Source organism: Neopelma chrysocephalum, unplaced genomic scaffold (assembly GCF_003984885.1).
Source record: "Neopelma chrysocephalum unplaced genomic scaffold, ASM398488v2 Primary Assembly neopelma1_97390, whole genome shotgun sequence".
Taxonomy (NCBI): domain Eukaryota; kingdom Metazoa; phylum Chordata; class Aves; order Passeriformes; family Pipridae; genus Neopelma; species Neopelma chrysocephalum.
This window is the reverse complement of record NW_020926031.1, coordinates 6,353,582-6,365,937: the sequence shown is the minus strand read 5'-3', so window position 1 is coordinate 6,365,937 and position 12,356 is coordinate 6,353,582. Positions and strand designations below refer to the sequence as shown.

Below are 12,356 nucleotides of genomic sequence, written 5' to 3'. Positions count from 1 at the left end.
TCTTGTTTGATCTACACGCATACACATGTGAATGGGTTTTTCCATTTTTTTCTAGATCTTTTAAATCCTATAAACATAACCACTATTGCTTTTCCTCTCATTTTTGTAAGCGTGCTTTTTGAATCTGACTGCGTACAGCATTTCTGCAGCTTCACAAGATGGACCAAGTATAACCAACAAGATTCTCTCCCAGTGTCTTTTAGATATTGAAACAGTACATCCCCTGGAAGACAGAGGATTCCCTGTATTTGCCAAAGATTTTGTGAGGCCTTTGATAAAGGGGAAAAATCTGAAATATTACTAATCAGTCTCCTTTTCCCCTTCATCCCTTTTTAGAATTTGTAGTGGAAAAGAATGCATTTAGAAGGAGGAAATGAGTAAAATGATGGTCAAAGTTTTCAGAAGCGATTGTGAAGGCTACAGCACAGATCCAGCTGTTGCTGAGAATCCAGAATGTGGATACACATTGAAGAATGCTGAACTGGGATCTTAAAGCCACCGGTAAGTTTAAACAATCACAGCCCGGTGCTGCAACTTACCTTCTCATTCTCTGGTAAGAACGAATTAGGTTAGAGGACAAAGGAGGGTGGATTTTCAGCCTACCAAGTCCAAAGTGGATACCCTCTTTGCTACTTAGGAGAAAATTTTTCAGTCTAAGGATTCATGTTGTCTGCCCCGAGCTCCTCAGACCTCTGCCTCCCTCCACATGCAAGCTCATCTCTGCAATGGTGTCATGATGTATAGTATCACTGCTGGTAACCTTATTAGCAGAGCCAATTGTCCAAAGACCTTCATATATGAGGCTGCTTGCTATTGTATGAGCTCTAGCCCTATTGTTCATGACAGCACGAGGTGACCTAATTCACTCCAGTGGGTCCATCACACATATCCTCACAGGGTGATTTCCCCCTCTGACAGGCCATTGTTGCCATCCGTCCTGTTAGTGCTCTGCGAGCCCTCGCTTCGTGTTCATACAAGCACAAAGCTACACACAGATGGGGCCCTTACCAAAAGGGCTACCAGTCAGTGGGGATTTACATGGGCACAGGACATGAGCCTAAAGCTATCTGGGCATACCTTAGGCCTTTAACATAGCAGACTATGTGGAGTCTTTGGAGTTTAGTGTTGAGTAAGCCCATTATTTTAGCTTCCCTGACAAGCACTGGAGGAGGATAGAGTTCTGCTGATACTGAGGAACTTGTGGAACTAATATGAAAGAGTAATAAGCCATTAAGTCCGTACACACAGAGAAAGCCATGTTCAGCACTACACTATACACATGCCATCTTCTGGGGCAGACAGATTGTCCTACACAGACAAGAATGAAGATAAATTCCCCACTTACAAAGTCTCTAGTAGCTGTAAAAGGTTGAATGTTTTTGATTCTTTTCTGTAGAGAGCAGTGTTACGTACATGCACTCACACTCAAGCACACACATTGTTGTAGCTTGCTTTTGTGTAGATTAGTCTGTGATTTGGCAGAAGGTGAGAACAAACTAAAAAGAACATTACTACAAGAAGTTAAAGAAAGGTGGGAATTCTCCCTGCTTGCCCCATTTCCTGTGTGATTTGTTGGCAGCCTGCATCCATCATCAGTCTGCTCCCGTGTCTAGTGAACGCATCCACACTAATACAGATGCCCTTCCCAATCTTGCCAGTTTCCTCACAGACCAGTAGAGATCATGTATGTTTGTGATATGAGATCAACTGGGAATGAGTATATTCTATCTCTTCCAGAAGCCAAGACAATTGCAATGCACAGGCTTGGCTCTGAGCTGCTGAAGAAGTAGTTGAGAATTAAAAGCAGATCAGTCACATCCCAGTCAGTGTTCAAAGAACAGCCTGACAGGAGAAGTGCTGACATTTTGGAGGGAAACCACAAAGGGAACTGAACATGTGTAAACCCTGTGGCCGAAAGCTGTGGAGAGGACAGGGTGTCCTCCCTTTGGTGGGCAGGAGAAGAGCAGCCAGAACATATCTCACAAACACATTAGTTACAGATCATTTTGGTGCAAATGGTGGAAAAGAAGAGATGACGGTGTGATTAAAGTTTACTTGCATTGGTAAGAAGAAGACAAGTGAACAATACCAAATGTGCTTTGATTATGGGTCAGCCTCATCTATCAGAGCAGAGTGGTAGAAGTGAGGTGTGCAAACCTGTTGCCCTATTAATTGAACAGCTGAGAGGGGAGAACTGTCGACAAAGGGGAACTAAAAAAGTTTATTGAATGAATATTTTTAACATGTTTACTTGTTTTTTGTGCTCCCAGTTTAATCTGTGTCCTTCTCAGAACTCCAAGGAAGTAACTGAGTTTCATCAGATGCTTTGATAGAGCTCAAAACAGTGTTGTGTAAGTCCCCAGAAGGACTCTTTGTGTAATTGAACCTGGCCTTTTGAGCCACTGACAAAGTCTAGCAGAAGAACATAACCCAGCAGCCACCCAGCTCTTAGCTAGGGATCTAAGTGAATGTTGATGAGAAGGGAAGTAGGTGGAGAAGACTCTATGAGATTGAAAATCTCAGCAGGAGCTGGCATGGAATGCTTTGGAAGGAGATGCTCTTGCCTAGAGCCATATTGCTCTGAAGGAGCCGGGCATTTGTATTGAGCTGAGTGGTGTGGTCATCCCAGTGCTGCTGGCATTCCAGGCTTTGTCTAGGCTCTGACTATGGGAACAGTTTTCAAACTTTTGATCTAAAATTGCTGTCAAGCAAAAGGAATGATGCTGAGTGACTCAAGTTAGGTGATGCTAGCAGAATTTCTAGCTGTCAAATAACTGCTTTGTCCCTACTCACTTTTCCAATGATACATTATCAGAATCCCGCTCTTTCCCCTAGTGAAATGTTTCCCTCAATGATGCAGCAATAATTTCCTAATAATAGAGATAGGTATATGCTACATGTATGCTAACTCACACAGAGAGGTGAAGAGGAATGTGTGGTAGCTGAAAAGTGCAAGAATGAAGAATATTTTATGCTTCATATTGTCTTTTCCTTGAGTACTTATTCGACACTTCACAAGCATTGCCTGTGACTCATGCATCTTCTTTAAGACAGCAAAGCAGTAGACAAGGAAAACGAGGCATGATACTCTCAAGAAATTTATCTTACAATAAATTATCAATATGGTGAAGAGAGGAACCCAGGAGTTCTGGAGGAAGTTAAATAAACTAACATTTTATTTCTTAGATCTACTGAAAGTCAAAATTCCCCAAGAGTCATTCAATTATTTCATTTTAAGATTAAAAAAAATGGTCAGAAAGTATTGTCCACGCTTCTGTTGAATACTCAACTACAAGTTTTGCCTGGTTTCAGTGGATAAAAAAGGATGAAGGCAGTATAGTTTAATGAGAGACCAAGGCTCATTTCCTGCTTCTGGAACGATGCCAGCCTCTTGAGCACCATGAGAATGTTACCAGGATGGTTCCTTTGACAACATGGTGCTAAACCTGCAGTAAAGTCTGGAGCACTAAAACAAAGATCTGAGTGAGGTTTGAGATTTTCTTACGAAGACTCAGTTTTGATCTGTTGTTTCACCCAACATTTCTGAAAGAGCATGAGCTAAGTTTGTTTCTGCTACAGGTGCACTTTTGTTACCTTTTGTGGCAGGACTGCAGGCCTGGCATGCTTTCTCCTGATGCTATAGCCCAAGCTCCTGCTTTATCAGCACTTTTACACATACAATAACAGCAGTTTCCTTGCACTCTTAGTGGGGATTTGCTTTGTGAATACTAATGTTGCTATAGCTACATTTCCCTAACGTTCATTATTTCTCATAGTGTCCTTGTCACTCATCCAAAGATGCCGGCATTAAGCAAGCTCACAGCAGTCGTTTCTGCCTTGGGAGCTATTGGTAGGTGTACTGAATGAGCCAAGAGGTACTACAGCTTGTGCTTTGCCTGGGATAAATCTGCTTCAGTCATGAAGGAAGTGGTAATGGGAGTAGTTAGGAACTTTTTTACAGCAGTGTGATGGGAAAGGAAAGCCTACAATTACTGGCACTCCTTTCAAAGAGGGTTGAACAGGAAGGAGGAGAAGGAATTGTCATCCCTCAAGAGAACAAATGCAGGGAGGGGAGGGAGCACAGGCAACTTCAGTTAATTGCTCAGTTGTGTAATGAGCTGGGGTGCTGGACAGCTACTGTATAGTCCCTATTGTGTCTGTCGCCTGGTTGGGGGTGTACTGCTCTCAGGCATTTTAGCTGCTTTTTGTTTTTTTGGTTTTGAATGGTTCAATGAGCAAGCTAAATAACACTGTAATTCAGAGCAGGATTGCAAAAAGTTCACTGTCCCTCAGGCGTGCATGTGTAACTGGTGCTGTGCAGAAAAGGCAATGAATTCTGAACAGCCATCTACTTCATATGGGAGGACACTGAAGAGTTAAGACTAACCAAAAATGTAGAGATGATCATTGGCAGATCTTGCAGACTGGCATCCAAGAGATGCTCAATATTCTGCTTCTTCACTTAAACTCCCATATTGATCAGTCCTTAAGTGCTATTAAAACAGCAAAAAACTCTCACATATAAAGTAGGCACCAAAAAACTACATTTCCTAATTTCAGTAGACATGCAGCTGTTGAATGGAATCTTATCCTCTCCCTATACAAGTACTGGCATACTAAGGCCACTGTGATGATTAAGAAATTGGAATGTGTGTTGTAAAAGGAGAAGTTGAGACAGTTGTGGTTGTTTAGTTTGGAGAAGAGAATGTTCAGGGGGAACTTATCAATAGATACAAATTCCTAAAAGGGAGGGAGTAAATAAGAAGGAGGAAACAGATTCCTCTTAGTGGTGTCCAGAGACAGGACAAGTTGCAATGGGCACAAACTGAAATCCAGGAGGATGGTCAAATATCAGAACAGGTTGCCTAGACAGGTCATGGAGTCTCCACCCTGAGGTATCCAAAACCCACCTGAACATGGTCCTGAGCTCTAGGTGACACTGCTGTGAGTTTAAGGGTTTAGACTAGATGCTTCCCAGAGGTTCCTTACAATCTCAACTATTTTCTTTCATGGTTCTTATTAGTTGTTGGTTGTTCCATCTATTGGGCCTGGAGATGCATGAATGAAGTATGAGGTTCTGTTATTCCTGGTGTGCACAAAGTAAGTAAAAACTTATATCTGTATGGCACTAGAGAACACTCTTCTGGTTTCACAAGCTTATTTCTAAACCTGCAGAGCTACATCAGTGCAAGATTATGTGCAAATCATAAAACTTTACTGTTACACATATCTTTATAAGTGCTGTGCCCTTCCATCACACGCGTTACTGGACATTTAAAAGGTTCATCAGATATTGGACTGTAACCCTCAGTATGCTTAGCCTGCAAGGGAGACCTCTCTCTTTTCAGTATAAAGATCTCAACTGACATCTATTTTTTGTAGTGTTACAATAATATTTGGTCATCTTTGCAAGCAGTAGGTAGGCAATCTTCATTTTGAGTCAGCTTTGTGATTTAACAGCTCTGAGAAATACCATCATCCTTCACTGGAGCGTTTTGTGTCTGGAGTTGCTGTTCAAACGTAATTTCAGTAAGTAAGGCACTCAGATTATGCTAAGTATCATTTAAAGTGCTATTAATTAGCCCTAACACTGTAAAGGAAGAGATGATAGTATAGATAAACTTACATCCTCAGATGCTGAGAACTCTTTGAGTTGTGGAGCATCAAACAGGCACCTGGTCTGGGTGCAGCACACCGTGCAGACCCTGTCTGTGGAAGAGTCACCCTGTTTTGGTCATTTGAACTATTGTATTATTTCCCATAAGGAAACAATTCCATTCAGTATTACTACTGTCCACTAGAAAGAATGTTCATGTGATAACTTCTTGCTGCACTTTTAGGTAAAGGCAAGAACTCAGGGTGACATAATTTCAAGTAGCAAGTGAGAGCTGCCTACAAGCCCTCTGTTACACTTAACTGGTTATGTTTATTCTGAAGCTAAGAGATATTCACGGCACAGCACAGGCTTGGGCCTGCTCAGGTTAACCCTTATGGGGATCACATTTCATGGTATGCAATGATCGGGGTCATCACACCGTGATGTGTGATGTTACCTCTAGCCCTCATTCTGCAGATGAATTTGCAATATACTGGAAAAAGAAACCAGTTTACAGGGATTATCTTACACTAAATAGACTCCAACTGAATTAGATTCAGACACGAACAGTGTTCCATAAAACCAATTTTTGTAAAACTCTGGGAGGATTCCCCATTACTCCCAATTTTCAGTAAGAAAGAACGTGCTTCATTCCAAAAGCACTCCTGCTTTAAGGTCAAGAGCAAGGTTATTCATAAATTAGCTCTTATCAGATTTAGACAGATCCTGTCAGATTTCTAAATATCTTTTCCTGAGGCTGCCTGAGCACTTCATTATCATTATTTTAGGCTCTGTAGGACCAGGAGAAGTATGGGTGTATAGTTGTCAGAAACATGCAGCACCTGCCTGGCCAGGCAGGAATTTGCCAGGCTGGAGCAAGAGCACTGCGTCCTGCCAAGCCTGTCTTGGTAGCACTTTTGAGTGAACCTCATTGAAAGTTCATGGAGTGGTTCTGTGCAAAGGGCACGAACCACTAATTGCGATTAATGCTGTCACAGTGACAGTTACGATTTGCCCCTAGATGGCAGTGATTGCTGCTCTTTGGCAGTACGAGCCATGTTTGCATGTATTTTTTCCATCACAGAAGGGCCTGTTCAGTAAAAAAATCCTCATCTCTTGCATATTAGGATGTGTGCAAATTCCAGTCAGAGCACTTTATATGCTAAATAATATCTCATCAGAAATTGGCCAGAGCAGTATGATCCTATTGGCCAGAGCAGTATGATCCTATTTTCTGACTGAGGAAAGATAGTTTTATGTGTAGACAAAGAATCAGAGCTTCCATCAACTGGGTTTAGTTCCTAAGTTTTTCAAAGCTCTGTAGACCTTCACCAAATCACCAACCATTGCTTCACTTCCCTATGATTGAAATAGGACAGTAGGGTTTTCTTTCCAGTTTAGCCTGATTTGTCAAATTGTTTGAGCTCTTTAAAGAGTGGATTACCTTTTGTTCCAAATGAATGCATATCAGTGAGCCTTGATCTCCACAGGAGTTCTACATGAATGAAGAACGCAGGAGTGGAACTCTGATTTCTGCTGTGTATGGGGGAAATGCTTTTCAGCTGCTGGATGTAGCCAGAATCCCCTATACTTAAATGGTTAAATCTTCTAACTGTTCTCAGTTTATCTACACTTTGAGCTCAGTAGTCCTATCTACAAAGGATGTGAGTGTACCTCAGTAGTACAGTGTAAAAGAAGAAAACTGTGAGGTGCAGATAATCCTGCTTAAGTGGTTTGGCCTCTTCAGGAAGTCTGCAGCAAAGCTGGAAGCTGAATCCCTGAATCCTGCCTTTAAAGAGGGAGCTGACAACGTATGGTTCCTTACCATCTCCAAGAGACCATATATAGCAGTCACATCTGCCAAGCACTTTCTGGTAATGACTCATTGTTTATTTCTCCAAACATGGTGTCTATTGTAGGATGAAGCTGTGTCTATCATTTCAGTCCTTCCATCCCCCAAATTATCTGCTGTCTAGGCTGACTGTCAGCATGGAGATCAGGAGCAGACCTGGACGGAGGTGACCGCCTTTGGCTTCAAACGTGCAGAACCCTTGCAAGTCTGCAGTTTTCTTAAAATATTTTCAGGCTATGGATTGAGAGACTTGCTCTGTAGGATTGCCCCAGAATTGTGACAGATGGAGGGCTTGTCACCCAGCATGTGGTAAATTGTGTCTATTTGGCTCTGCCTAAAGTTGGTTTCAGAGCCTAGGAGATTTTCTGTGAGTGAGAGTTTCTTTGTTATGAAACAGATGACAGAATATCTGGAAGGACAATTCTGTTTTATCTTACTCTGCTAGCAGCCTTAGAGAACCAGACCTGTATAAAAGTGTATGTCTCATCCAAACCAAAGTCCAGTCTGAGGGAGTATGTCATTATGGGGATCATAACCATAGTGTCTTTATCTGTATAAAGGTATTTAATTATTACGTTCCCAAAGAATAAGATCATGACATACGGCAGAATGTCTTAGAGGTCAGTAATAACAGCTTCAGAGGAATGTACAAAATGTACCATCATCACAAAATCTGCTTTAGAGGAATTTTAAATATAAGCTCCAATTAATAAAATATTTTTCCCTAGAGCTCTTATTAGTTAGTAGTTAAGAATTGCAGCTGCTTTTTCATTAAAAAAAATTGAAATGAAACAGATTGTTTTCAGAAATCTTTTTAATATCCCTGTAAAACAGGAAAAACTTATGTCAAATAGCGAACACATCTGTCAAACAGCTGCAAAGATGATGCACAAATGTGGAGAAACAAATAACACTATGAGGATTGTCTTCTAAATCCAGAATGCTTGTTCTAAACCACAGAAAAAAACACCTTTGCATCAAGTACAGGAATATCTTCAGAGACGCTTATTAAAATTGTTGTGGTACAAAAAGTCAATTGTGCATTCATGCGCAGTGTAGTGCATTCATTGCCTAGTACTTGTGCAGTAATTAAAGTCAAAGTGAAAGGCCAAATACCAAATGAAAGTAACAAAGGTATGAAAAAAATTTGGCTGATGACATTTGAAAAAATTGTGCGAACAGTCCCTTAAATGCAACATAAAGATAGTAAATGCAGAATGTATGGAAAGTAATGCTGAAAGAAAGGAACAAATGCAATGAATTTAAGACAAAACATTGAATTCTGCTTATGTTTGTATCACTATAAATCCAGGGTTACTCCTGGATTTATTTAGCATTACTCTGAAACTTTATCAATACGTTTGAAATTAACATCTGGCTCAAATAATAAACTGCATTTCTATCTTTTGCTGCCTTCTAGCAGACTATTGGAGGCCAGAAAGAAAAAATAGGCCTTGGCCTTAATTATGATTATATTACAGTGGATTTTTCTAAAAGTCATACTTTTAATTAGTATTTAATCCCCTGTTCTTTCTGAAAAATAAGCCTCTTATTCATAATGAAAATAGACAGGCATTTTGTTATCTTGCTTCTACTTCAGTTTTATATCCAATGCCTCTTAATATTTTTTCTTTTCCTGAAATCAAAGAATTTTTAAAAATATGTACAATTCAGTCAGATTGCTACAGTTTCCTGTGTTTAAAAGTTACTCTTCCAGTGGACATGTAATCACTTCCATATATGTCACCTTCTAGATAAAGGACTTAGAAGTAGTACTATAGAAACAAGTGCAATCTTCCAACTTTAACAGCATATTTGTGCTCAAATCCATTCACATGAACAGAAATACTTTTTACAAGAGAAATAAACTGTACAGAGAGTTCTTTACTCTAATTTAAAGATCTGATTCAGCCCCTACTGAAATCAGTGGGACTTCCCATAGATCGGTTCAAATCCTAGGTAAGAATTACAAGATAGTTAATCAGTGGAAAGGATCAGGGGAAGATGAAATGTATGCGTGTACCACAACGCACACACAGTCATTTCACCTGGCTTAGTGTTGCATTCCTTTTTACACGGATGTAGAATGAAAGAATACTGTTCATCTACATCTGTGCATAATGCTGGGCTCTTCCTTTGAAGAGAACCAATGAGAGTTTAAAGGCATTCTATTTTTATTGTTAGTTTCTTGATTTAAGATGGCTATTGAAGGTGGTATAAAACCCTGGGCTGGAGTGATGACTGGAAATGGTTCTACATTGTTCAAGCAACCAAAGGTAACCGAATTAAGTCCTTCCACACAAAAGCATAACTACTCTAATAAATACTGCTTTGCAGTCCGGAAGCCAATAGTGCATAACAATAGATGAGGAACAACTAATCTTCCACAAACACCAGCAAAAGCTTAGATCTTTATAGCTGCCATCTGGAAAGTAAAGCTAATATCCTTGACACAGATATTTTCCTAACAATTAATATATTATTACACAGAATGCAAAAATTGTCCATGGCAATTTAGCGCAGCAGTGTTGCAGTGCTGGCTGGCTGCTTCTCCAAACTTTGAGCCAGGATTTAAATGACTTACCCAGGATGTGTTAAGCAAGGTTTTGAAATGCCTTAGAAATCAGAGTAATCTAAAAGAACACATAATAACACTCGACTGTGCTGGCTTAATATCTCTTTAAAGTAATTGCTGAGTGGTCCCTGGAGTCCAAGGGGAATAGCAACAGGGGAGAGTCATATTGTAGTCAGTAGGAATCCATTGTTCGGAGGATCTGAAGGACTTCCAGCACAACTTCATAACAGAATAAATACTCATCCTGTATGCAGAGACACCAATGTGAAACACCTGGTTACATTCAACATAAATTCTAAGCAAAGAAGGACAGACTAGTTGAAGCGCTGTTTATAACATCATCATCTTTGTAATATGGATACAAAACCTTACATATTACAGAGAATCCTTGTTCTTTTTGTTCCATCACTTGTAAAAGTTCAGTAACGCTGAATTTTAAGCATGTGTTCAACTCTCATTTAGGTCAGTGAAGGTTATCTGTCTGCTTAATTTTACTCACATGCTCAATCATTACGCTGAAGAAAAATGTATCAAAGCATGTGCTAAAATGGAAGGAAGAACTTATCCTAGTCTTCTCTTGCTTTTATTCCCACCACCTGTTTTCTCTGAATTGAGTTAGCTGCATCTTGTCTTGTGCTGTGTGAAAAGTCTTTTCGGGAGTGGTTTTAACTCAGCAGTAGAAGGGTTTACTTGGTGATGATAACTCAGCAATAGCAAGAATTCAGCTGAAGGCTGCAATTTTGCAGGGTACAGTTTATAGTATCTCACTGGTTTTGTGATCCTTGCTTTTCTTCTTGCTTTAGAAAAAAAAAGAGGTGTATGTTGTATCTGTACTATACTACTGCTTGGCTTTTATTTCAATTATTTAGTAAGGGACAGACTTTTATATTTTAAACTAGACACCACTTGCCTGGAAGGCTGTTATTTTCCACAAATGAGAGCACTAAAATTATATTTTAAGCCCCAGATTTATCAAAGCGTGTGGATATGTACCACTAATTGAGGCTTTTAAAAATCATAATCTAGTTGAATATTGAGAACTTACCTTAGTTCGGATCATGCCAAAACGCTGATCTCTCAAATCCCTCACTATCTGCTTGATGTTGAACTATAAGAAGAGAACAATTTTTATTTGGTTGACACGCAAATTATAAAGAAAGATTTAAGGATAGTCAGATGGGGAAGCTGTGACTCACTTCTTTTAGAGATAGTATATTAACTTATTAACTTTGTTCTTCGAAACAAAAGCTGGGTTTATTCACCTGTTTTGTTAGGGTGAATTCTAAGAGGAATTACTCTGTTCTAAGATGCCCCCACCATGTTATTGACATCCATACCAGTTTGCAATACTTAACAATGATCTGTTTGATACTTACACGTAAATCTTTTTCTATATAGCTGAGCAGAATTTCAATACACAGCAAAACTCCACTTCTTCCAATGCCAGTGCTGCAGTGAGCAACAATAGGTCCTGTACTGTGAGCTTTTCTCATGTGACAAATAAATTTTACAAGCTGCTCAGCCAGTTTGGGAATATCGTGGTCTGGCCAAGTGGTGAATTGCAAATGACTTATAAAGCGCTTCTCTTCTGTCTGGAAGAGAGAGACCAAAAAGGTTAAAAATTATCGGTCCTAAAACCAATTTTCAAGGAATTCCACTAAAAATTTTCCTTTAGCCTCATTCTTAGTCAATTGTTTGTGTACCCTGAAATTCTTCAGCTTTTTATATTTGGCTCTAATAAGATTTCTTTAGGTTTCCAGTAATGCACCCAGAAGACACAGGCCTAGGAAAGTTACTTCGTATGATTTTGATGTGACACTGAAGTTATTCTGTTGCCTCAAAAGGATGTAGTTATCTCAGTTGTTGTTTAGAAAGGAAAAAAAATCAAAAACATTTGTTAAATTAAAACATTACAGTACTGTTTGCTAAAACTGTTATTTTAGCTGAATTAAGCCTTACTAATAGAAGGGTAGAAATATGACAGCCATGATATAAAGATCATAAATGCTATTCTGGCTATCAGACAGAAAAGAATAACTTGTGATTAGATACCCAACAGGAAAACTAACTAAAAAATGCTTACAACACTAAATAAAATGTAGATTAAATAAAGACTGATATTAATTGAATGGTCCTGGGTCAATACTTCTTGTTGCCAGCTCAAAAAACCACATTGAGCTTAATGCTAAAGAACTACCTGGATTTTTACCATCAGAAGAATTTGAATGCAAATATGGATTTCTGCTGAAACAAACCCATGGCTTTCTGTAGTAGTTTGATATTGGTCCAGTACAAACATAACAAACTTAAAATTGTCATTTAAACAATCACAT

The 12,356-nt window shown here is 39.4% G+C and overlaps 2 protein-coding genes across 2 annotated transcripts in view; one reads left to right on the top strand and one right to left on the bottom strand.

The window, feature by feature from the left end:
- The first annotated feature begins 479 nt into the window (after nucleotides 1–479).
- Nucleotides 480–12,356, top strand: part of MAPK8 (mitogen-activated protein kinase 8) — a 137,691-nt gene continuing 125,814 nt past the window's right edge. Inside the window, exon 1 of the mRNA XM_027672270.1 lies at nucleotides 480–501. The gene's annotated coding sequence lies outside the window, so the exon portion shown is untranslated. The remainder of the gene's footprint in view (nucleotides 502–12,356) is intronic.
- FRMPD2 (FERM and PDZ domain containing 2) overlaps nucleotides 8,248–12,356 on the bottom strand; it is a 74,323-nt gene continuing 70,214 nt past the window's right edge. The window contains exons 45-47 of the mRNA XM_027672262.1: nucleotides 11,400–11,615; nucleotides 11,069–11,131; nucleotides 8,248–10,267 (exon numbers count right to left, since the gene is read on the bottom strand). Of these exons, the coding sequence (XP_027528063.1) occupies nucleotides 10,196–10,267; nucleotides 11,069–11,131; nucleotides 11,400–11,615 (351 nt within the window). The 3' untranslated portion in view covers nucleotides 8,248–10,195. The remainder of the gene's footprint in view (nucleotides 10,268–11,068; nucleotides 11,132–11,399; nucleotides 11,616–12,356) is intronic.